Here is a 26754-nt window from a genome sequence, read left to right on the forward strand (position 1 = left end):
ACCTCTGCCTCCCAGGTTCAAGCGATTCTCCTGCTTCAGCCTCCGGAGTAGCTGGGATTACAGGTCTGCACTGATTTTTGTATTTTTAGTAGAGATGGGGTTTCACCATGTTGGTCAGGCTTTAAGGAAGAGATTATTAACATGTCAACATGTACCAGCATTTAATAATACTCAACGCTTTTACCAGGTTAAGTGTAATTTACAATGAGCTGAGAAACATCTTCAGGTGTCTCAGGGGAAACAAGATCAAAGAGTTCCTTCCCCTCTCTTTCCTTTCCTCTCTCTCTCTCTCTCTCTTTTTTTTTTTTCATTGATTCACCGTCCTCTGTGGATGGGATCTGTGATAGCCCTTGGGGTTGGGGACCAATGAGCAATGGCTACAAGGATGCAGCAGAGAAGGTGCCACTGGTCCCAGCAGCATCGAGTCTAATCAAGTACTGTCTAGGACTATCCTCAGGGGGAGGACCATTTGACTCTTGGGGTCAGGAGAGTGAATTATATTCTTCTCCCAAGTGCTGTTGAGGGCAGGCAGCATCATTTACTAGAAGTCTACTACAGCCCACTGGCTCCCTCAGCTTTCCAGCTAGCATTCAGCAATATACACACCCATGACTCTATGATGGGGGAAACTCCACTCCTAGTGTCAGGGGATATTCAAATTATAATCACTTGAAGGTGCACTGAAGAACAGCCAAATCACATGGCTAATTCAAAAGAGGCTTCCCTCTTGGTGGGATTAAGTTGGAATGCAGTATCCTGGAGTGGGTTATTGGGATTGGGACAGGAGCTACACTTCTTTAGGAAGGGGATTCTTGGCAGTATTCAGAAGAGGTAATACAAAGCCATGCCAGGCAGTACACAAGAATGTCATCAGAGTAGAAAGGCCTCAAAAACAGTAGAGCCCAATCTAGATAGGCAATTAAACCATGAAAGGTGAAAGGGCATCTCTGAGGGACATTTCACTGGAGTTTAGAATGATCCCATTTTTGTTGCCAATTGTGTTTTAAATGAGTCCCTTTGTGGGGTCTTTAAAAATTGTTACAAGGCATGGAAATCACACTCAGAAATGCATATGAGATAAAAATTTATTATCACAGTTTCTAGAGGGAACCACAGGCATGCCATGCCAGGGGCCCTATGAGAAGAACTCCTAGGGAGCAGGCTCCATCAAGCAGGAGAGCCAAGAGAGAATGTGAACCCATGGGGCAGGTACCTCCATTGAGAGTCAATGTGGACTACACAAGCAAGAAGCAGGAGGGGATTTTACTGGTACATTTGAATATCATTAGGTCACAATCAGGGAAGGCAAGAAGAGGAACTTGTGGCAGGAACCAGCCTTATCACACAGGTGCACCTGGTAACTTGGTGAGGGGTGGATTGCTCAGAGACTGTTCATGGAGAGGTTAATGTATCAGGAACATATGAAGTTAAAAAAAATTACAGTATGCCACCCTGCTACGCTGTATTTTGCTTACAAATTTTATGGAGAATAACTTTTCTATCCCTTCACCTTCAGCCTATGCGTGTCCTTAAAGCTAAAGTGAGTCTTTTTCAGGCAATATATAGTTTGGTCTTGTTTTATCCATTCAGTCACTCTATATGTTTTGATTGGAGAATGTAATCCATTTAATTTAAAGTGATTATTGATAGGCAAGGACTTACTATCATTATTTTGTTAATTGTTTTCTGACTGTATTGTAGTTCCTGTTTCTTCCTCTCTTCTTGTTTTCCTTTTTGATTTGATGATTTCTTTTGTAGTACTATGCATTGATCTCTTTATTTTTGTCTTTTGTGTATCTACTACAGATTTTTAGTTTGTAATTACCATAAAGTTTGCATAAAACATAACAGTCTATTTTAAGCTGATAACCTAAGTTAAACTGCATACAAAATCTCTACATTTTACTTCTCCTCACCTACACATTTTGTATTACTAATGTCACAATTTATAACATAATACACTGTGTATCCATTAGCAAATTATCATATAGATATTTTAAAAATTTGTTTCTTTAACTTTTATACTAAGATTAAAAGTGAGTTACACACTACCATTACAGCATTATTCTGATGTTGACTTTATACTTACCTTTACCAGTGAGTTATATGCTTTTATACATTTTCATGTTGCTAATTATAGTCCTGCCATTTCAAATCGAAGAACTCTTTTTAGCATTTCTTGTATGGCTGGTCTAGTGCTGATGAACTCCTTCAGTGCATCCACTCTTGAATATTTTTGTTCCACTGGAGTGCTAGAATCTCTCATCTGGACTCCAGGGCTCTGACAAAGGTATTCTTGTTTATGGGTAGTTGACAAAATCGGTGTTTCTCTAGGGGGATAGCAGCTGCAAACTTCTTTTTCATTATGTTGCTAATGCCCCTTCTGACAGAAGGTTTTTCTGGATATCATACTTTCTCCACCAGTATGTTTGGAGTTGTCCATATCATCTGCTGTTAAAAATGTCCCTGAACCTTTGGTCGGCCCTGACAGACCTATCTGTTCTCTGTTCAATCCAGTTACCAACCTGACCACAAGATGTACCAAAGATTTTTTGTATTAAAATAATAATATTTAATAGACATCTGCTCTGTGCCAAGCATCTTGACCTATACTTTGTAGGAATAATCTCCTTAATCTTCAAAATAAATCTTTGAGAAAATATCATTTCATACATGATGAAACCCAGTCTTAAAAAGGAAAAATGACTTGTTGAAGGTTATGAAGTGATGGCAGTGGGATTTAAACCAGGATTATTTCACTCCAGAAAGTCCAGACTCCTTTTTTGTATTCCTTGAATAGTTTATTGGCAAGTTGATTATTGTTACTTTATTTTATAACTCTAAAAGGAATATATACACAATGTAAAATATTCAAAAGATGTCAGCTCCTCCAGAAAAAGTATGGTTCTTGTGCTGAAGAACTCAGTGGGTAATGTGGACGGAGCTCCTGCTTTAAGAGAGACAAGTGTGTAAATGGACTGGGAAAGGCCATCATGTGATGCTTGGGAAGGAGACATTCAGGTACTGACAACAAAATCCACAGAGGAAGAGACAAAGAAATGGTTCACCTCAAAGTCTATGTGTGGAAAAAAAATCTCTGGAACCATGAGATATGCAAAAGTGGTTCTGAATAATTGTTACCTGGAATGTTATTTCCTGCCACACATTAATACATTTGCTAAAAAAAGGCAGAAATTTTAATTTGGATATCTGATTCCATTAGGGATGACCCAGTGGGAATCTTCAGAGGAATTGGTTTTGCTAGCAATACTTGTATGATATAAGTTATGCTGAGTCTGACTGGCTGCCAGCCAGTTATGAGGCTCAGTCTGTGAAGTATCACCTGGCTGAGAAGTTCTTTCAAACTCAGAAATTACAAAGTATCAAGTCTTAATATTGGTTGTACCCTAGATATACTGGTTAAAACTAATTACAATTTAAAAAAATATATAAATATATGATGAACAAGGTAATTGCAGAGGGATCTAAATGTTCAAGTCACTTATGTCTAACAGCATCTTCTGGAGGTGTTATTCTAGGCAGCCAAATCCTAATTTTTTAGTCATTGAAAATTCTAGAATCAGAAAAAAAAAGGTTAAGTATATGGCAGCAGTTAATGGTTTAAACCTAAGATAGTTTGATGCATCCACCACCATAAAAATAATTGCTGCAGAGATATGACTTTACCCTAGGGCTCCTCTGGCCTGGAGTGGTCAACACAGTTCTTTGGAGACTTACTGTTTTCTGCTTTTACAGTTGAAATATGTCTTCTCCTAAGTGACAAGTTTCCTCTTCAGGTATGTTAATACCTTAAATCTAATAGTTAAGTCTAACAGACCTAGAGTCAAACTGTTAGTTTCTTATGATTTCTCATGTCTCAGCTCTGATTCTCTGAGTTGAGATAATACTTTATTTATCTGAGAGAAATTTTATAAGTTCTTGGGGGAAAATGATGTCTTTTTAGAACAATATAGATAGATTTCTCAACTTTGAGATGGGAACATGATGATGACTTTTTAGAAAAAGGCAGATTGATTTCTAAACCTTGATATGGGGGACATGATGATGTCTTTTTAGAATTATGTACATCGATTTCTCAACCTTGAGGTCTCAGAAGTGCAAGCTGCCTTCAGACCCCGGTGAGATGGGGTAGACCAATTATACATATCTTCATTCTGTTCCTATGTGAACAAGGACTCGAGACCTTGGCTGGGCCATGGCCAGTGTATGGTAATTTAGTGGAAGATAGGTGACTGAAATCAATATTTCCTAAGCTAGCTCTTAGGATCAATGTCTTTTCCATTTAGCCGTATTCCTTTATCAAACTCAAATAGTAGGATTTTTCAACAGTGGAACAGGCTGATGTGAAACATGTTTCCAGATAAAGACATTTATTTTGTTTCGGTTGCTGTTTAAAGCAAATAACAGACAGAGTCTGGCAGGGTGCGGTGGCTCATGCCTGTAATCTCAGCACTTTGGAAGGCTGAGGTGGGTGGATCACTTGAGGTCAGGAGTTTGAGACCAGCCTGGTCAACATGGTGAAACCCCATCTCTACTAAAAATACAAAAATTAGCCAGTCGTGTGGGATGCACCTGTAATCCCAGCTATTCAGGAAGCTGAGGCAGGAGAATGACTTGAACCTGGGAGGCAGAGGTGCAGTAAGTCGAGATTGTGCCACTACACTCCAGCCTGGGCAACAGAGCAAAAAACTCTGTCTCAAAAAAAAAAAAAAAAAAAATCCAACCTCAGGCAGGGGATCCCCTTCCCTTCTTCCATTCAGGTCTGCTTTTCAACTATAACCTCATCACTGACATCATATCCCCTATTCCCCTAAGGCTGGCCCAGGACAAGAACAGCTGCCATCCCTATGGGAGCCAGGTGGCTGCAGGGCACCAACAGTATGTGGATGAGAGAACATCACTGGACATCTCCTGATCCCTGCACCCAGCTGTGCTCAGTGCCACATCTGGGCTTCCACAGGTCTGTGTCCCACAGTGTCCTCAGGTGACCCTGCATTCTGTTCCCAGAAAAGTATGCCTTGGGCTAGAGAAGAAGCAGGGGACAGCCAGCTGATATCTTGTCGAGAGCCATCATCATGCATCATCAGAGTGTCTATCAAGACCCCACAGGACTGCCAGGAATTTTCACTGGCCAAAAATAGCAGTGTCCACCACTTTAAGAAAAAGCACCTGGTTTCCCTTCCATGTGACTGCTGATTTTGGTCCTGTAGGATGATGACATTATGCACTGGCCTCTGTCACTTTTTCTAACTGAGACACTAGAGAGGGAGAGGGAAACAGGAAAGAAAAATCTAGAAGACGTTTTGGAAAGATGTTAGATTCTCAAATACAGTCATGGTCAAAGCAAGGTGATGGGAGCAGAATAATTCTTTAATGAGTATTTGAATGGAGGCACCTGTGAAGCATCTTTTGCCTTAGAGAGAGAACAGGTGCTACAATAATGGACTGTGCTGTTTATTTTTTATCTTGCAGTAGTTGCTGCAGTGTCTGCTGACATCAAATGGGTATCCTGATAGCCTTCAATATCAGTGGTGGCAGCCTACATGAAATTTTTATCTTGATGGGAATTCGAGGGCTGGAGGCTGCCTTTATCTGGATCTCAATCCTTTTTTGTGCCATGTGCCTGGTGGGAGTGGCTGGAAATGCTGCCCTCATCCTGGTCATTTCCAGGAACAATAGCCTTCATTCACTCATGTTCCCATTCCTTTGCCTTCTCTCAGTTCCTGACCTGGCTCTCGGTTCTACCACTGTGCTCAAGATGCTGACCATTTTGTAGCTCCATGCTGGTGAGATTTCCTTTAGTGGATGCCTGGCCCAGGTGTTTTGCATCCATTCTATCTACGCTCTGGAGTCCTCAGTCCTCCTTTCCATGGTCGTTGATCGATATGTGGCTATCGGTAACCCATTAAGATATACAACCACTCTCAAGCATGCTGTCATAGGTAGGATTTGCCTTGTTGGGATATTTGGTAGTGTGGCTATTGTCTCCTCTTTTATCTTCTTGCTGAGGTGATTCTCCTACTGTGGTCACTGTGTCTTGACACACACTTACTGTGAGCACATGGGCATTGCCTGATTGGCCTATGCCAACATCACTGTCAGTATTGTCCTGTGGGCTGACTGTGGCTCTGCTGGTCATGGAACTGGAGTCTATCCTCATTGGCATCTCCTATGGCCTTATCCTTCATGCTGTCTTTCATCTTTCATCTTGTGATGCCCAGCACAGGGCTCTGAGTACCTGTGGCTTCCACATTGGCATCATCCTCGTTTTCTACATCCCTGCCTTCACATTTCTCAACCACAGCTTTGGCCACCACTGGGTCCCCAAGCATGTGCACGTCTTTCTGGTTAATCTCTGTCTGCTGCAGCCTCCTTTACTGAACCCAGTCATCTATGGGACTAGCACCAAACAGATTTGGAGTCAAATCTCTTTGTGAGACTTCTTCACTTGGAAAAGGATTTGGCCTAACCTATCAATCTGAGATAGAAGATGAGGAGAGTATAAAAGCTATGAGGGATCATTGATAAATTCATAAGTGGAAAAGAGAAACACTGTGTTACAAACTATGGGACTTGGCTGTAGTTGGATTGAGAAGGAATCAGAGAGACCGCTGGGTTGAGGAGGATATTATTTAGGTGCACTGGCCCAGTTGGATTAACATCCAAAGGACTGAGCCCTGAACAAAGAGTTGATTTTTAAGCATTTTGTGGGGTGGGGGGAGATCTGTGCAGGGGGAAGCATATTACAGAAGCAAGAAACAAAGACAGTTATTCAATTAATTGAGACATGCATTACATCATTTATTACTTTCCAAGGAAAAACATGTTTTATAGCTTGAGTTTATCTGTCTAGTTACCTTGCAGCTGCACAGCTAGAGAAACAGGGTCTTCACAATGCCTGGGAAAGGAGGAGAGATAAGGCTCACTAGCCACAGAAAAACAGACAGTTAATTTTTAAAGGACTCCAGCTCTTTCTCTTCCTCAGGAGGAATTGAGTTTTCTTACACACAACTGAGTTTCTGCTTACACATTCTTTGATTTCTTTTAATTCCTGTTCTATGGCTTCTAGTACTGGGCACATCCCTTTGCTACTCATGAACTCAGATTTCCTTATCAGTACTTCAAGTGTCTTACAGCTCTATGATCTGGTAAATCTAGTGCCCAGATGGGCCCATTTTCAATCTTGCTGTGGGAGTCCAGAGTTCTGAGTTCTGGTCCTGCTTCTTACAATAACATCTTGGGTCACTAAACTTCATTTTTCTTCCAGAAATAATGTGTGGTTCATAGCAGGAGATTATCACCGTGAGTATTCTTGGTAAGTATTTGTATTGCAAGGTGAACTTTTTGGTCAAATGAAGCCAGGACCTTAGAAGAGCAGGCATGGGGCCTACAAAGATGCATCTAGGAGCAGAACAGATGTTACAAAGGCATTGAGCACTAACCCCTACTCTTACCTCCAGCTTCATTGTATGATTTTTCTCTCTTTCCGAAGTTAGTATGCTATTTGGTCCCTTTAGCATTTACTCCTTCAAAAAATAAAGAGTTTTAACTTTGTTGCTAGTTGCAGGCTGGTATCCTAAGAAGAAGCATGAATTTATTTGTCTATTAAAATAAATGTTCATTTACTAATTTATCTTTAAAAATTTGTGTAAATTTTAGGGGTTTGTGTGCAGTTTTAGTACATGGATATGTGGGGTAGTGGTGAAGTCTGGGCTTTTAGTGTAACCATCACCTTAATAATATACATTGTATCCATTCAGTAACTTCTTATCCTTCACCCCAATTATATCTTCCCACCCTTCTGAGTCTTTAATGTCTATTATTCCACTCTTCCAGGTCCATGTGTATACATTATTTAGCTTTTACTTATAAGTGAGAACATATGGTATTTGTTTTTCTGTTTCTGAGTTGCTTAAGGGCCTCCAGTTCCATTCATATTGCTGCAAAAGACATTTTATTTTTGATGGCTAAATAGTATTCCATTGTGCATATATATCACATTTTCTTTATCCAGTCATCCACTGATGGACAGCTAGGTTGGGTCCATATCTTTCTTACTGCATTCACTAACATTCAACAATTAGCACCTGTTATATTCCAGGCTTAGTCCCAAGTATTACCAGCCTAGTCCCAAGATTACAAAGGAGGGAATGATCATAGAAGAGGTGATGTTAAATCAATGTCCTATAAGGTAGGTAGCAGGCAACCATTTGCCAGGTGAACAAGCCAGAAAGGCATCCCAGGTAGAGGAAACAGCATGGACAAAGGAATGGAGGTTCAACTGTCTGGTGTGTTGGAAAACTGTATGATCAGTGTGGCTAGAATTTTGTGATGACGGCTAGGCTTTACGTAACAGTCTCACTTGTTTGGGAGTGTACCCTGAAGGCAGTGGGGGCCTTTGAAGGTTTGAAGCAGGGGATGACATGGTCCAATTTACACTTTATATCAAAGTTAAAAAATGAGATTGGAGGGTAGCAAGATTAATGGTAGAGAGACAAATAGAAAGGCTGTAGCTGCAATCTTTTGGGAGAGGTGGTAGATTCTTCCTAAGTGGAACAAAAGAGAAACTCTACCTGAAAATTTAAGCTACATCCACCTAGGCAGGTTTTCAGTTTCAGTAGCCTCTGCTAAGTTTTGCCTGGGCCACAGTGCCTTACACAATATCCCTGTGAAATATAGCTGTCCCTTCTTATCTGCAGAGTAAATATTTCGAGACCTCCAGTGGATGACTGGAACAGTGGATAGTGCTGAACCCTATGTATACTGTTTCTTTCCTCTACATGCAAACTTATGATAAACTGAAATTTGTAAATTAGGCCCAGTAAGATTAAAAATAACATAAAATAGTATAATCATAAAAATATACTGTGATAAAATTTATGTGAATATTTCTGGAATTTTGTGCTTTATTTTCAGATTGTGGCTGAGCACATGTAACTGAAACCATAAAAAGCAAAACTGCAAATAAGCGGGGACTACTGTGCTAGACTCACTGAGCACTCCTGCCTCAGGAACTGGTCTTGAGTCTGATGCCAAATTCTCCCACCCTTCACACACACAGGACTGGGAGAAGCCAAATACCTTTCCCAATTTGCCACACACATAGGTTCCCTTCATTCAAATCTTGAATGAAACTTCTATTTCCATCTTTTCAGTCTCAAGAGCATGAGCTTTGGAGAAAAAAAAAATGTCCTAACTTCAAACTGAAGCACTATCTATGTTACTTGAATGGCCTTCTATGGGTTGCTTGACATCTTTAGTCCTGTTTACCTAATTAATAGAGAACAGAAATAAGAGTTATAGTTTAGAATTATTGTAAGGATTAAATATGTGAATATCTTAGCAGACATTGCTTAGAATATAGCTAGGGCTAGTAAGTGTCCGTCATTAAAGTCACTGAAACTCTGAGTCTGTTTTCCCATCTGTAAGATGGTGTTGATACTATCTATTGTGTATTAGCAAAGATTTATGTAAAGCTACACATATTTATATTTAACACGCAGCACATTACTTTCCACATAGATACTCATCAAAGTAGTTATCTCTCCCTTTCTGTGCTCCAAAAACTCTCCTACCTCACGTTTAATTGGTGAATATCAGTAATTGATATCTGTGATGCTCAGTGAATGCTTTAATTTCCCAAAACATATCTGAAAGCCTGCTCCCCACAATAATATGATTAAATTTCACAGAACCTGTCCAATTTCATTTACAACATCTCCCCACATGGGAAGGGAAGAGGAAAGTGGGGCCACTCCTGACAAAAATCAAGGGCCTCATCTGTCATTGCCGCTACTCTTGTGATTCCCTGGGTGTTTTCTTGCTGTTCAATTCCTTCAAGATAGGCTGTACAGGCTGGGTACTGAAGGCATCACTTGCTTATGAGTAGCAGGGTCCAGAGTCTAGTGGGCAGTATGAGGCATCATTTCACATGTGCCCATTCCACATTCAGCCCAGGAGACTCTGCATCAGGCTGTAAGGACCCTGGCTCAACAGGCTCATGAAGTAGGCTCCATTCTGATCAGAGTTGTACAGTCCCTGTCATCCTCTGTCACCATTAAATAAACTAGACTTTTCTCATCTGTGTTTTCTTCTCTGTAGGACATCCTTTCTTCCTACACATTCCAGTCTTGGAAATGTTTCCCTGCACTCTCTATCTTATATTCCTCAGATTCATTTTTCTAACTATTGCCACTGGCTTCTGCATTTGCCCTCCTGTTCCATGGAAATCACCTTCCCTAACATCAGCAATGGCCTCCTAATTGCCAAATCCAATGGGTATTTCTTAGCCTGCCTCCTTTTAAAATGTTCTTTGTGAGGCTTAACACTAGTAGCACAGCCTGTGATTTTTTTTTTTTTTTTTTTTTTTTTTTTTTTTTTGTCATTGGTCTTCTCAATCTACGCTGCTGTCCTTGGGGGATCGCATATTCTTTTACAACTTTTCCTGGCTCATGCAGATGATAACACCTCTTTTTCTATTCTCATGTTTGCCTGGAGACTTTACTTCCCATTTCACTGAGAGAACAGATACAGTGAGAAAGAATACTCACAAATTCTCACCTCCACATCCACCCACTTATGTGCATAAGTGGCAATATATTCTGCCTGCTCTCCTGCTGCTGTAGATGGAATTACTAAATGCAACTATTTCACAAAAATGCTAGATTCCTTCTACACTTACCTATTCAAGAACAGTCTTCCTCTCTTTCCTGTATCATCGAACTTTTTTTTCCAGTGATTCATTTCCATTAATTGATATCCTGCTATTTTCTAATTTTAAAAAGAATACACTAACAAAAACAAGAAAAACAAATGTCTTCTGTCCCCTTTTTCCTCTGTCTACCAAGTCATTTTTCTGATCACCTTTACAACCAGAGTAACTACTCAAAGAGTTGTTCATGCTCACTGACACAAGTTTCTTTCCTCTTTTTCCCTTAGCCCTACTATACTAAGCCTTACCCATATCACTCTAAAGTTTGAAACCATGCTTGCCAGGGTAGCCAAAAATCTCTGCGTTGCTGGATACTGTGGTCATTTTTCAGTCATTCTTCGTGCCTTACAGCCATATTTGAGTAATTCTTGTGTTTGATGCGGTTGGTCACCTCCTCTTTTTTCTTGAAACACTTCCCCTTATATTCCTAGGCATCACACACTTTCAAATGAACCCATCCCTCAAAGACCTTTACCTCCTACTTTCCTTTGTTGATTCCTTCTTATCTCTCTGACTTCTTCACTTGGGAGTTCTTATCTTTCTATTGTATCTCATTTCCTTGGTGTTTTTGCCCAGTTGCCTGACTTTAAATACCATGTATATATTGATGAGTTCCAAATTTATATTTCTAGTCTAGCCTCCTCGCTGAATGATTGACTTTTGTAGTCAAACCTATGAGACATTTCCTCTAGGATACCTTAGAGATAATGAACTAATTATTTTCTTCCACAAACCTGTCTTCCTTGTCTTCAAACAAACAAAGGCAAATCCACACTTCCAGTTGTTCTGACCAAAAACCTTACAGGCATCCTTGACTTCTCTCTCTTGATGAAAGTCAATTGTTATAAAGTGCTGTTGGTGTAACCTTCAAAATATACCCAGAATCAGACTCCTTGTAACCATCTTCCTTGCTACCACTCTGTGAAAATTGCTGGCATTGCAATAGCATTCTAAGCAGATTCATTGTTACTATCCTGGTTCCCCATTATTTTTTTGCTCTACTCCTGACATAGCAACTACATTGATTCTTTTAAACACCAAGACAGGTTATGTAACATTATACAGAGGAATAAGCAAGCACAGAGAAGGTCTGTAATTTTCCTAAGGTCACATAGCTCCTGATTAACAAAGATGTAGGGACCAGAGCTCTTGGATTCCAGAATTTGTGATCTTGGCTCTGTGCTGCTCCATAGTCAGAATCAATCAATTCCCTTGCAACAAGTGAATAGAAAGTGTGTCTTATCTTGCCCTTACACAGAGAAAGGTACAAATTAAGTTCTAACTCTTTGGGAATTTAGAATCTCAGTTAGAAAAAATTAAGAGAATAATCTAAATCACAATGAAGAAATTATCTATTAACATATTTATAATAGCAAATTGAATGTCTCTGTGCTGCTGAGAACCATTGTTAGCACATCAGAATAAAGTCAAATAACATGGAGTGAGATGGAAGAGAGAAAACTGTTTCTTCAGCACTCAGAGGGAAGAATTTATTTGTTGTTTTTTTGAATCCTACATAGACAAGAAAATTGTGTGTGTGAGTGTGTGTGTGTGTTTATGTTTATTTTGTGTGAGAGAGAGACAGACTTGGTGGGGTGAGGTGCATTCTGGTTCTGGAGATGTGCTATGGAATTGGGGAGAACTTGGCAGGGTAGTTCTTCAGGGCCTTACCAGTGCTGAATTACTTAAAATTGAATTCAGAGAGTCTTCCTCAGCACAGATTGAAACGGCTAGACTTGGGGATAAAGGAACAAGTTTACCTAATAGGACAAGATTCTGAGGTTAGGCTTATTGTTAACTCTTCTTTGCAATTTGGCAATTGCACTGATTTATGTGCCAAACTGTGAACTCATTTCTCAAAGTGGTCCAGGAGAAGGACTGTTTGAGGCTCTAGCAGGATCAGGTTCATGCAGCAGTCTAAATGATTTGCACATGCTCTAGGGTTGGTGACATCTATCTATACTCAAAAGCTGAATTTCTTTTTAGTGCATAGGTAAAACCATATTTTATGCCTTTTTAGGGAAAGATGATGCTGAACACTGGGATGTGGTAATCAGTGAAGTTTCACCTTGGGAAATCCTGTCTTTCTGTGTTAGTGATTTGCATTGCTTTATTTCAAACTTCAGTAACAACTGATTGAGATTGATCCATCAATATTTCACTGGAGACTGACTTATAAAATTTGTAAGGGCTGCCTGTGTCTTCTCATCTGGGCCTGGATTTTGAGGACCCCTCAAAATGTAATCACCCCCAGCTTCCTCAAGCTCTTTCAGTAATCCTCTTTGCTGTCTCCTTCCTGCACCATTGTCTGGTACCTCCTCCTCTTCCAATCTGTTGTACACCTCTGATCATTCTCCTCTGAGCTCCTCTGGGCCAAGACATGACTGTCCCTGACCTGTGACAGCTCCTTGTGCATGAATTTACCTCCACAGCTGAACTAGGAGCTCTCCATGGTCACAGCTGACACTTATCCTCTTGTCTTACCTATGAACTTGTGAAACTTTTTCCTGGAATTGCTTTTCTAGATAAAAATACTCTTTGTCCTGATTCTTGTGGATGTGACTATATCTGAACAGCCTCAGTGTAATATAAACAAGAATCAAATTACTGAATACCTACTGTGTGCCAGACACTGTGCTAGACATACATTTTCATTATCCAACACATTAGCATAATGAAGACATCATTTATTCATTAAATCAACCAAGACTATGATACATACTAGTATAATCTCTAACACTTTTCCCATAATGTTTTATTGAGTGCTTATTAATTATGTGCAAGGCACAGATGAAATGCCTAGTCTGATGAAGTATTAAAATGGTTATCAATTCAAAAGCAAATAAATGAACACTGCAGATTAAGTCAGGCAACTATAATAAAACTTAGCATACCTTTATAACTTTAAGAATTATTAGCTGAATACTACTAACTGCCAGCAATGGGAATTGAATATTTGCTTTGTTTCTGAGATTATAATAAACACTTTACTAAGGCTGAGGGCAGTAAAGTGGGATGCCCTAATTCACACAGCTAGTAGATAAGTCTATGGTCATCTGCACACAGATCTCATAATCTTCGCATAATAAAATACTGGACAATGTATGAGATATTGTCAATAAATGCCATAACCTTAGGCTATTAGTTTCCCTGAATGACAGACTTTTAATTTATAATGCAAATAACAACGATCATCTCTGAAGAGTTGGAAGAAGATGGGTAGACTTATTTCAGAACTGAGATTACTAAAGCATTACTGTTAAAAAAGGAACTTGGATTTGTGTTGGGGTGATCAGACCCAACACCAGGTCATGGGGGTGATGAAGTCCAGCAGAGTCGAAGGATTAAGAAAAAGACAGTTTCAGAGAGAGAGTAGGACCAGGGGGCCATCGCGATTGTGAAGGCAGTGAAGGCCCTGAGCTCTGGAAGCCCAGACTATTAATGGGTGATCAAACAAAGAAACAGATGGTGAGAATGTAGGGGGTCAAAAGGGTGCATTGCATTAAGCACATGATTTACAGTTGTGAATATTTAGCATATGCTCTGCTACTTGAGATAACGGAGAGCAGGTTCTTTTAACTCAAGATACAATCGATCCTGGGAGAGCAAGGAGCACAGAGCCAGCAAGTCTAGACACATTCCAGAGCCATGAGCCCTGGATTCTATCCAAGCCATGAGGGGTTTTATGCCCTGGGCTTAGATTATGGTGCATCAGGGTAGCCTTCCACCCTTTAGCACAGAGCTTGGTGTTCCAAAGGCCACAAATGGTTTTAGATCCTGGACCCCAGACATGTTCCAAGACTTTTACATTATGTCAGATATGTCAGTCATGCAAGCCCTGCTTTAGCTTCTTTTCCAACAACCAGTTTTTCTCCCAACAGATTTGGGGCTGGCTCCCGTGAATTCTTAATAAGGGATAACTTTATGACTAAAAGGAAAGAGACCTCAAAAGGGATGAGTGTGGGAGGAGTGAAAGAAAATACGATTTTATTAAGTACCAGTCATATCTCCAGCACTTTTAAAATATTATAGAATTGTTATCTAATATAATTATCACAATAACCCTGTGATGTGAGGTAATGTAAAAAAAGTTTTATATAGGTTAAATATCTTTACTAGTAATGGTTACAGAGGTTACATAACTTTCTCATTTTATATTTATTTAATGAGTGCTTTACATGCTTTACATGCTTTACACTGTCTTCAGTTTTCTAACTTATTTATTTCTCACTACAACATTCAAAGTTAGATGTTATTATTATCCCCATTTAACAGTTGGCCAAACTGAGGCACAGAAACATTTCAAATATGCTCAAGGTCACAAGTGAGCAGTCAGGATTCAAATGCAGGCACTCTGACTTTATACTTTGTGCTTTAAACAAATACATCAATACTCAAAGTGATGGAATTCAAACTCAAATTCACTCCAAACCTATTTTTCACTTGGACTCACAGGAGAATATTCCTACCCTTAAATCCAGATGCCTCTGAAGACCAGGAATTTACTTTCTCCTTAGTAAGTCATAGACACTTTTGAGACAAGTGTGAGAATATTATCACCTTTCTGGGGTATTCAGAGTTCCCTGAGGAGCCTCAGGAAAATAGTATGTTCAATGTGATCATTGATGGCGCCGATTCATCTCACTATTTCTCTTCCTTCCAGAGCTTCCTGCCATGTCAAACCATTCCTTTCACATCATCAGTGTCTGTCCATGTAAATGTATCTAGACAGCTATCCTACACATTTTTTTTTAAATCTCCAACTTCTGCTCAGAACTCATATTGATGTCTTCCCCAGGTGAAGCAGTTTTATTTTTTTTTTATTTTTTTTTATTTTTGAGACAGAGTCTCGCTCTGTCGCCCAGGCTGGAGTGCAGTGGCCGGATCTCAGCTCACTGCAAGCTCCACCTCCCGGGTCTACGCCATTCTCCTGCCTCAGCCTCCCGAGTAGTTGGGATTACAGGCGCCCGCCACCTCGCCCGGCTAGTTTTTTGTATTTTTTAGTAGAGACGGGGTTTCACCGTGTTAGCCAGGATGGTCTCGATCTCCTGACCTTGTGATCCGCCCGTCTCGGCCTCCCAAAGTGCTGGGATTACAGGCTTGAGCCACCGCGCCCGGCCCGGTGAAGCAGTTTTAGAAGTCAGCTCCGAATCTGCTTGGTTCTAGCTCCATAGATAATAGGATTGAGCATAGGAGGCACCAGCACATAGAGATTAGCCAGAAAGATGTGCACATGCTTGGGGACTTGGTGGTGACCAAAGCGGTGGGTGAGGAAGGAGAAGGCGGCAGGGATGTAGAAAACCAGGATGACTCCAATGTGGGAGCCACAGGTACTTAGAACTTTGTGCTGGGCATCACGAGATGGAAGATGAAAGACTACATGGAGGATAAAGCCATAGGAAATGGCAATGAGGATAGAATCCAGTCCCATGGCCAGCAGAGCCACAGTCAGCCATAGACAATATTGACGGTGATGTTGGCATAGGCCAGTCAGGCAATGCCCATATGGTCACAGTGTGTGTGTGTCATGACACGGTGACCACAGTAAGGGAGTTGCCTCAGCAAGAAGATGAAGGGGGAAACAATAGCCACACTATGGAATATCCCAACAAAGCCAATGCTGCCTATGACAGCATGGTTGAGAATGGTTGTATATCTTAATGGGTTACAGATAGCCACATATCTATCAAAGGCCATAGCAAGTAGAATCGAGGACTCCAGAGCATAGATAGAATGAACACAAAACATCTGGGCCAGACATCCACCAAAGGAAATCTCACCAGCATGAAGCCACAAAATGGCCAGAATCTTGGGCACAGTGGTAGAACTGAGAGCCAGGTCTGTGAGTGAGAGAAGGCAGAGGAAGAGGTACATAGGTGCATGAAGAGCATTTTCCAAGGCAATGACCAGGATGAGGGCAGAATTTCCAGCCAGTGCTACAAGATACATACCACAGAAAGGGATGGCTATCCAGAATTGGGCAGCCTCCAGCCCTGGGATCCCTGTTGAGAAGAAGGTGTCTGGAAGATGGTTATCACTGAGGTTTGAATCTGGCATTCTTCCTGGCAAATGAAGGGCTCTTTCTGAGTAGTATTGTTATGATTGCCCTGTAACATCAGATATTTGGTTGATTTATATAAAACAAAGATCTTTCTGTGAAATAATCTTCTTTAGACTCAGAAAAAAATTTGTTTTTCACTTGTACAAGCATCTGAAATGACTACCACATATAGTTCATTTTAAAACCTTCTGCTAACTTCTATATTGTACAATGATGTTTTGAGTTCTATATCCAAAGCACCAAGCTAAGTATTTATTAATCTTCTCAAACTGACCCTTCCAGGCTTGTCTCCCTCCACATCCTGTGCATCATTTATTGATCTCTAGTCCATCCACATCATGGGATATTTCTTACCTCTCATTCATGCCTTTTCTCCTACCTAGGGAGTGTCATTCCTTTATTTTCCTCTTCTCTATTAAGTTTTAATACAAATTTCCCTGTTTCTCAGAGGCCTTCCCTTTCTAAACCGGTCCTTGGCAATCTCCAATTTTGTATTTTTCCTACTTCCACTATCTTACAAAATTCTGTTGGGTTAGAACTATGTCTTTATGCAACCATAACCTCTACACTGCCCATGACTGTCTGTACCTAGACATTTTGATAACTTCAATAAAGACTAAATTCTGATCATTCTTAGTAACATGCCATTGATGTTTTGAATTAATGATATAATGATGTATTGACTTTTTTCTGTTATGTACCAAATATACACCAAATCACTTTTGTGTATGTATATATACACACGTACACACACACATGTATATATATATACATAATATATGTGTATGTATATATGTGTATATATACATATATGTGTATGTATATATGTGTATATATACATATATGTGTATATATATATTGATTTGTGACTTTGAACAAATCTCTTACTTCTCTGGGCATTCTCAATTTAGAAAGGGCAATGAATGTAGTCATTCTCTGATTTTCTGTCTGCTCACTATGTGGCATTGAAAAAAACTCCAAAGCCTTTTTGTGCCTTAGTTTGTGTGTGTGTGTATATATATCATATATGTGATACATATGATATGTATCATATATGTCATACATACCATATGTATCACATATATGATATATATATCATCTGAAGTGCCTATGAAGAGGCTAGGCAACCTAAATATGCTTTCATATCATGATTGAATATATACAGCAATTTGAGCATTCACATGGGTATACCAGAAGGAAGTGTGAGATAAATGAGATATGCTTGTTGAGGATACTGCACTCAACTATGGCAAAGTCAGCGTATAGTCCTCCAATTCACCAGTATAATGGCTGGATGTGAGGTCAGATCATAATGGCAAGTGCTATTAGAGGCAGATATAAAAAGTTAGGTATTCTGGATTTGCCACCCATAAAGGGACTAGAAGGGGATTCTGTTCTTGTTGTAGAGGGATAGCTAGTATTATACACATTGTCTCAATAACATGTATCCCTAAAAGAATTCTGAGTAGAAATGCCAGGAAATCTGAATTTTAGCCCTGATTCTGTAACATTATTGGTTTGTGACTTTGAACAAATCTCTTACTTCTCTGGGCAGTCTCAATTTAGAAAGGGCAATGAATGTAGTCATTCTCTGATTTTCTGTCTGCTTACTATGTGGCATTGAAAAAATTTCCAAAGCCTTTTTGTGCCTTAGTTTTTATCTTTAAATTGGGAATGACACTATCTGACCTAACTTCACAAAATTTTGTTGTTGACTAAAGATGACTATTCATGGAATTAAACATTTGTATACCCAGAATAATTCCTGTATTTTTTTCTAAAAAAATAAGATATTTATATTGTAACAACATATACTCTGGATAAAAGAGAGTACAGTTATCATTCACATCCCTAATCAATGAAAAGGCCAAGCCCAGAGAAGTGAACTGATGTAATTTAGCTCATGAGGCATTTTATTTGCAGAACTATCGTTAGGTCTCATGTCTCCAGATTCAGAGTTTGGTGTTTTTGCCTCGCCCTACTGTCCTTTAATATGTCCAATACTTGAATTCCTCTCTCTTTCAAATTAGGTGAATATCTTATTTTTCTCTAACATCAATTCCTAGTGCTGCAGTATCTTTACTCATTATCTGAGCTCCAAAGAGGTGGAATTAGGGAGTCCCCTTTATTTGCATTGAGGTTTTTTTTTTTTTTTTTTTTTTGTAAGAACAGGAGACATCTTATTGATTCCTACCATAACAGAGCACCTAGGACTGCAATACAAAGAAACACATACATATTTTACTGCAGCAAAGATAACTGATGACTGATGGTGTTTAGGAAGTTATGAGACAAAAGATACAGAGCAAAGAAAAAGTTATTGGCATCAGCTGGTGCAGGGCTGTACTATAGGTTCCTATCTAGCCCAGATGCTCAGCTCATCTGCCTTCCTACCCTCTGCTTTGGTTTAAAATGCAGAAGAGAGACGGGAAACAATGATTAACGCAGGGGAGGGGATGCCCATTGTGGGCTGTGTGGATGTCTTAGGCAAAATTAGAAGATAAAGAGCTGCTTGTGGCTGCTTAATCTCAGAAGTGAGTCAAGAAGTTTTCAGAGACACTCTCCCAAAGCAGAATCTATCATTTTCTTGTCAAATGCCCCCACATTTCTTCCCTCTCCTCCTCCTCGGGTCTCCAATAACCCAATAGTACTTAGTGGGCACATACCATGGACCAGTCACTGTGTGGAACTGGGGTAATAGCAATGAACAAGCAGACAAAAATCCCTGCCATGAAAGAGTTTAGGTTTTAGCAAAGGCAGATAAATAGCAAACAAAATGCACAAGTAAAATATATGTTAGATAATGATAAGATAGTCTAGATCCTTAGGCCACAGAAGGGACTTTGACTTTCACTCTGAGTTGGAGGGGGATGCTTAAGGGAGAAATCACATTGCTGGTGATCTGCAAGTTCAGACTCAAATTCATTGCTCAGCCCAAGCAGAGTCCATCAGGTGCTGAGGCTGACGGCACCAGGGACACAAAGCTGAAGAAATGGAGAAACAATTAACACATTTTTATGGGAAAGATACATCTATTTCTAGAGCTCTTACTATTATAACTTCTAAACATTGCCTCAATTCTTGATATTATTACTGTGAACCTTCTTTTTGATGCACTTAAAAATGTGAGAGGAAGGTTATTTTTATGTCATATGTGCTTTGGTAAAATTTTGTAGGATTTGTGTTCTGTGCATTCTTTCATCCTTTTTCTTTTGCTGGACTAAGAGTGAAGGGGAGAACAGCAGAGATCTACCTTCTGTTACTTTTGGTCAGGGTGGGGGGCTATGATGAGAAATCTGCTTCTGACTTCTTTTTTGAAATCATAGAGTACCATATTCTTTGCAGATTATGTAGATGATGTACTTTTCATTGCCAGAGAAAGAGTAGGCAGTCTGTATAGTGCCAGTTTGTCAAACCTGAAAATGCTAAAATCAACCAAAACCTATAAAGCTATGAAGAATATTGATATTGTATAGCATCTATTGGAGCAGAAAAACTTTTTTAAAAGGCAGGTTTATTCTTACATTGCCCATAAGAATATTTTGAAATAATACATACGTAATGTTTATTTAGCCAGAGGCAAGATGATACTGTGGTAATACCACCAGGTTTGTTGTTCAAAGACAAGGGCCAAGGCCCAGGTTTGCTGCTTCCTGGCTTTGTGTCCTCGGGCAGGTCATTTAACCTCTCCCACCAGTAAACCCAAGAAAACAAGTCCTTCTCTACTTCTTACAGAAATATTGGGAAGATCAAGTAAACACATGTCTTTGTGAAGTACATAAAATTAGATATTATCATAATGCATTGCATTGATATTTTTAGTGATGACACTAGATGGTTTTGGGCTCAGCATTGGCACTGACCTGTGATAATAGGGGAAAGAAGCTTAGAAGATAGAGTTTAGACAGCTGGAGTCACTACCATATTCGTTTCTCCTTTCTTTCTGGCCTATTCTTGCCCTCTAAGGAAGATTTAAAATAACTGTTGTAAGATAACTGCTACTCTGTGATTATCTAAGGATGTGTGGACCAGAAAGATTGAGGCAGGAGCAGGTCCCATTTGTTTCCCTTTAGAAAACAGTGGGAAATGGATATTGAGCTTGAGTATCATTTAGGTTCACAATACAGGCATCCTTCCTAACTTGTTTCAGGATCCTGAGTCTGGGTCCCCATCTTAGACCTAGATGCCAATAACTTAGCTGTGAGTTCATTCACTGAACATATTGTTGAGGAATCTGATTTCAAGAACTTACCTGCATAAGAGACATGCGTTGGCAGGTGGAGCATGCAGAGGTTGGACCTCGGTGTAAAGGCGTGTGTATGGGGGTGAAGCTGTGTGGGAGAGAGTGTGATGGTGCAGTGGCTTTGGCAAGAGGTGTGTATCTGGATGCAAAGTTTTGTTTAGGGAAGTGAAAGCTGTGCTTCTCTGCAGGTTCAAGGGAGTGTGGTATGAGAGAGTGGAGGGTCTGAATGTGTAATTCGTGTTGAAATGTCTTGTCCTTTCTCAGTTTTCTGGGCTAAATAAATGTCTTCCATTTAGCTCTGCATTTCTGCTTCCTTTAGTCAAGGGGATTGGTAAATGGGGTTATTTATTGACTCTTTCTGTGATGTGCAGGTGTGAAAACTCAGGTGGCATCCCCTAAGGATTTGATCTGTGGTCCATCTATTGAGGAAAAGAGAAGAAGCAGTTGATAATTGAGAAAAAAAATGAGCAAGTGAAATTTTCTGAGTTTTCAAGGAAATTTGAAATTAAACACCTAGCCTGTCTTTTCCTCTATTCTGATCTCTTACTTTTTCACTTCTTTCCTTGTCTTCTTTTTCTCTTCTTTTTACTTCTATGAGTCTCTTTAAATTTCCAGTCATTGTGTGTCCACCACAATTCTGTGCTCATGGGATGTTGGAAAAGATTTATCTGAATGGTGCAGCAAATAATGGTGGTGCACACATATATACACACTTATACCATTGCACTTCACTTACAAACTCATGTTCCAAGAGAAAAAGAAGAATTTTGTGACGATGATACCAGAGTACTAAGCAAAGCTTAGGACCCTTTTGAGCATGGCTTACTGTAACTGCCCTGGTATGTACCACTGAAGGCAGTCCTTTTAGAAAATGACATCAATGCTCTAGCCAGATCCCTTCATATCCTATGACGTTACCTATTCATCAAGTCCTTGCACCAAGGGTCACATCCAGAAAAGTTTCCTCTCAGGGTTAATTACTTCTCTTTCTTGACTTAAGAGTACTGTACTCTCTTCTCTTCTCAAATTAATTTGAAACCAGTGGACTTCAAAATTTTTATGTGGAAATTCCCTAAAGAATTTTCAAAACACTACATGCTGCTTTAAAAATTTTAAGTTGGAATATAAAAATTATGGTTAAAAGTTTAAATGTAGAACAGGATGTAATTTCCAGTATATTGTAAATATTGACATTTTAACATGGAACTCACATATATATTTTAAATGTCTCCTATAAAAACTTTCTACTCTAGCAATTTCTAACTTGCCATTGTTCATTAAAAATACATGAACAAGTTTTTCTTAACTGTCAGAAATTTAATATTATTGCTTTATCTCATAGTTGGTTCATTACCCCAGATATTTCTTTTTTTCCTTAAATATATCATTATAGTCAATCTCTCTTACTTATAAATAATATGTATAAAAATTGGGATTAGTTTTATTTCCTATAACTGTAGGCTCAAAATGTTAAAATGTTTTGTTATTGAAATTATTATAAGGATTCATTAATGAGGGCCATATGAAAAATCCTTACATTTTATAAATTATTAAACATAGGCCTAAGGTTTTTGGAAATACATATCTTAATGACATTGATAGAATTTTCTGTTTTCTCCCAAATTACTTAATGTATCCATAAGACAATATTGATGGAATGAGACAGATTTTACAATCCTCATTCTTAATTTTACCTATAAAAATTTAAACTCTGAGAACACTTATTTACATAACTAACTTAGTTGAGAATGGGAAACTTTCATTTATGCAATGTAGGAATTATAGCATAATTGAGAGTAACTGCTGTAATCAGCAACAGTCTTAAGAAAGGAGGTTCTGGTCATATGAAATGCAGAGAAGGATACTCACAGAGCTGGGGCCCAGACCTTTGGTGCGAGGTCTCAGCCAGGTGGTGCTGATATATGTCAGGGACATGATGAAGTTGGTTAAAAGTAGGGGAGGAATAGAAAATGTAAACTGGAACCAACTGCTTCCATTAGATTAATGGCTGTTGCTGAGGACAAAACAGTACTTGCATGACACTAACAGAAAAAAAAAATGTGAACAGGAAAAGCAAATCTCTTTTTTTTTTCATAACTGAGATTTTATTGGTTGAGGATCAGTATGGACATTTCAATTTGTACACAATTCTTAACATACATACTGAAAATCTAAAAAGTCATGTATTGTAATTATTTTTTTAAAGTTATTCCAGTGACTTTCCAGCTTAGAATTTGGAAGCAAATTGTCTTTAAGAGGCTATCAAGTACCGGCATCCTCACATGTTGATAAGCTGTTACATACGTCCCACCAATTCACAACTGAATAGCATGTACACTACATATTCAGATTTTTAATCTTTCACAGCACAGTAACCAAGTTATTAGGAAAACAGGACTGCCACAACCAAAGATGTTACAGAGTGCACACAGTTCTGACAGGGAGCGCCATGATCAAGGAGTGGTTTTCTTTAGGAAACAAGTCTACCAAAAAACAACATAGAAGTAATTTAAAATGTTCAAGACATTAAATGCAGGACTGACTCCATATTGTCATTTAATATGCATTGTATTATAGGATATAAAAACTAACCCCCCATCTATGGAAGGTTAAGATGACACCAAAGACAGTCAAAGCCTCCCGTAATTCAATAACCCACACTATTTTCTGGTTGTACCAAAAAATAAACAACCAGCAAATGATTTCACCTCTTAAATAAAGCATTTACACTTAGAAGATGGGATGAGGTGGGATTCCCTCCTTCTTATAAATGTTTCTAGAGCTACTAAAAAACTTGCATTTACAAAATAGTTGATAAAAATATTCCTCTGGATTGTACAAGAAAGAGAGGCAAGGACCACTGATAAGACATGGTATGTGGTATTAATCAGGCTTGGCTTCTTTCTCTCTTGTTTCTTCAGAGGTTGGACTCTCCTTAGTTTTCACTTCTCTGTTTTCTGCAGATAAATGTTCTTTAGTTTCTTGGTTAGCCACTTTGGCCTCTTTTCCTTTTGCTCCCCGTTTCCCTGAATATCCTGAAGAGTTTTTTCCAACTTGGTTCCATTCTCCCTGTCACTTTCAGGTACACCAATCAAACATAGGTTTGGTGTTTTCACATAGTCCCATATTTCTTGGAGTCTTTGCTTATTACTTTTCATTCTTTTTTCTCTAATCTTGTCTTCACACTTTATTTCATTAAGTTGATCTTCAATCTCTGATATCCTTTCTTCTGCGTGATTGACTTGGCTGTTGATACTTGTGTATGCTTCACAAAGTTCTCTTGCTGTGTTTTTCAGCTCCATCAGGTCATTTATTTTCTTCTCAAAACTGGTTATTCTAGTTAGCAATTCCTCTAACCTTCTTTCAAAGTTCTTAGCTTCCTTACATTGGGTTAGAACATGCTCCTTTAGCTTGGAGGAGTTTGTTATTAGCCACCTTCTGAAGCCTAATTCTGTCAATTTGTCAAACACATTCTCCATCCAGTTTTGTTTCCTTGCTGGTGAGGAGTTGTGATCCTTTCGAGGAGAAGAGGCATTCTGGTTTTTGGAATATGAAGCCTTTTTGTGCTGTTTTTTCCTCATCTTCATGGATTTATCTACCTTTGGTCTTTGATGTTGGTGACCTTCGAATGAGGTTACTGGATGGACGTCCTTTTTGTTGATGTTGATGCTATTCCTTTCTGTTAGTTTTCCTTCTAACTGGCCCCTCTGCTGCAGGTCTGCTGGAGTTTGCTGGAGGTCCACTCCAGACCGTGTTTGCCTGGGTATCACCAGTAGAAGATGCAGAACAGCAAAGACTGCTGCCTGTTCCTTCCTCTGGAAACTTCATCCCAGAGGGGCACCCTCCAGATGCTAGCTGGAGTTCTTCTGTATGTATGAGGTGTCTGTTGATCCCTGCTGGGAGGTATCTCCCGGTCAGGAGGCATAGGGGTCAGGGACCCACTTGAGGAGGCAGTCTGTTCCTTAGCAGAGCTCGAACGCTGTGCTGGGAGATTCGCTGCTCCCTTCAGAGCCAGCAGGCAGGGACGTTTAAGTCTGCTAAAGCTGTGCCCACAGGCACCCCTTCCCCCAGGTGCTCTGTCCCAGGGAGATGGGGGTTTTATCTATAAGCCCCTGACTGGGGCTGCTGCCTTTCTGCTGCCCTGCCCAGAGAGGAGGACTGTAGAGAGGCAGTCTGGCTGCAGCAGCTCTGTAGAGCAGTGGGCTCCACCCAGTTCAAACTTCCCTGTAGCTTTGTTTACACTGTGAGGGCAAAACCGCCTACTCAAGCCTCAATATGGCAGATGCCCCTCCCCCTGCCAAGCTTGAGCATCCCAGGTCAACTTCAGACTGCTGTGCTGGCAGCAAGAATTTCAAGCCAGTGGATCTTAGCTTGCTGGAGTCCATGGGGCTGGGAACCACTGAGCTAGACCACTTGGCTCCCTGGCTTCAGCCCCCTGTCCAGGGGAGTGAATGGTTCTGTCTCCCTGGCATTCCAGGAGCCACTAGGGTATGAAAAAAAACTTCTGCAGCTAGCTCAGTGTCTGCCCAAACAGCCACCCAGTTTTGTGCTTGAAACCCAGGGCCCTGGTGGCCTAGGCACCCAAGGGAATCTCATGGTCTGTGGGTTGTGAAGACTGTGGGAAAAGCATAGTATGTGGGCTGGAGTGCATCATTCTTCAGGGCATGGTCCCTCATGGCTTCCCTTGGCTAGGGGTAGGGAGTTCCCCGACCCCTTGTGCTTCCTAGGTGAGGCGACACCCCACCCTGCTTTGGCTTGCCCTCTGTGCACTGTACCCAGTGTCTAACCAGTGCCAGTGAGATGAACCAGATACCTCATTTGGAAATGTAGACATCACCTGCCTTCTGCATTGATCTCACTGGTAGCTGCAGACTGCAGCTGTTCCTATTTGGCCACCTTGCCAGCCACTGCTTCCACTTTTACAGGAGCAGGTTTAGCAGACAACCGCACTGATCTCCTCCTGGGCTCTTCCTTGGCATTTCCTTCGGTGGAGCTGACATTCCTTTTGGGCATTCTGGCAGCTGGGAGGGGGTGTGTTGGGTACCTGTGGCCAAGGTGCACTGAGAGCCTTCACGAAGGTGGGCTGCTTGGTTGCTGCCACTCCTCCCGCCACCCGAGCTGCTGAAACCCACATCAGGGGTGGTGGGAGAACCAGCAGGAAAAGCAAATCTCTTATCCTTCATTCAGCTTTCCTGTCTCCCTTACTGCCTCCTGCTGGCAGAGCCCAACAGGCCAACAACCCAACTGGCAAAGAAAAAATGCAGTCCCAGCCTAAGCATCATAAAAGCAGTGCATAGAAATGTGGTTTTAGGGCAAGCAATACCATAAAATTCAGCATGTAATCCTTTGGTACATTTATATACAAGCATGCACTATAACTTGTATCATATTATAGGATTGAGTAAATATGAATTATGTATAAAAATTAGAAACCAATTCATTTTGTTAGACCTCACAATAAATTTTTTCTTTATTAATATAGGAGAAAATTACATATTGCTAAGAAAATAGAAAACATTTTTACAAGATTAAATATCAAAATTGACTACAGTTTGAAAATATTTTATGAAAACACTTGATAGAAATAACTTTTAGTTGACTAATTCATAGCTTTTTAAATGCTTATCCTCTCTAAAAAGCATACACACATGCATATGACATAAATTTTTTGTTTGTAAGAGCCATCTCATAAATTTTGAAAAATATGATAGTCTTTTG

The 26754-nt window shown here is 39.9% G+C and overlaps 1 protein-coding gene and 1 pseudogene across 1 annotated transcript; one reads left to right on the top strand and one right to left on the bottom strand.

Moving 5' to 3' along the window:
* Nucleotides 1-5521: 5521 nt before the first annotated feature.
* LOC112605898 lies at nucleotides 5522-6490 on the top strand (annotated as a pseudogene).
* Nucleotides 6491-15824: 9334 nt separating this feature from the next.
* Nucleotides 15825-16789, bottom strand: LOC112605899 (olfactory receptor 52D1). The gene is given in 2 exon segments (XM_025355807.1): nucleotides 15825-16183; nucleotides 16186-16789. Coding segments are annotated over 2 exon segments (963 nt in total).
* Nucleotides 16790-26754: the final 9965 nt, after the last annotated feature.

The sequence above is a fragment of the Theropithecus gelada genome, chromosome 14 (genome assembly GCF_003255815.1).
Source record: "Theropithecus gelada isolate Dixy chromosome 14, Tgel_1.0, whole genome shotgun sequence".
NCBI lineage: Eukaryota > Metazoa > Chordata > Mammalia > Primates > Cercopithecidae > Theropithecus > Theropithecus gelada.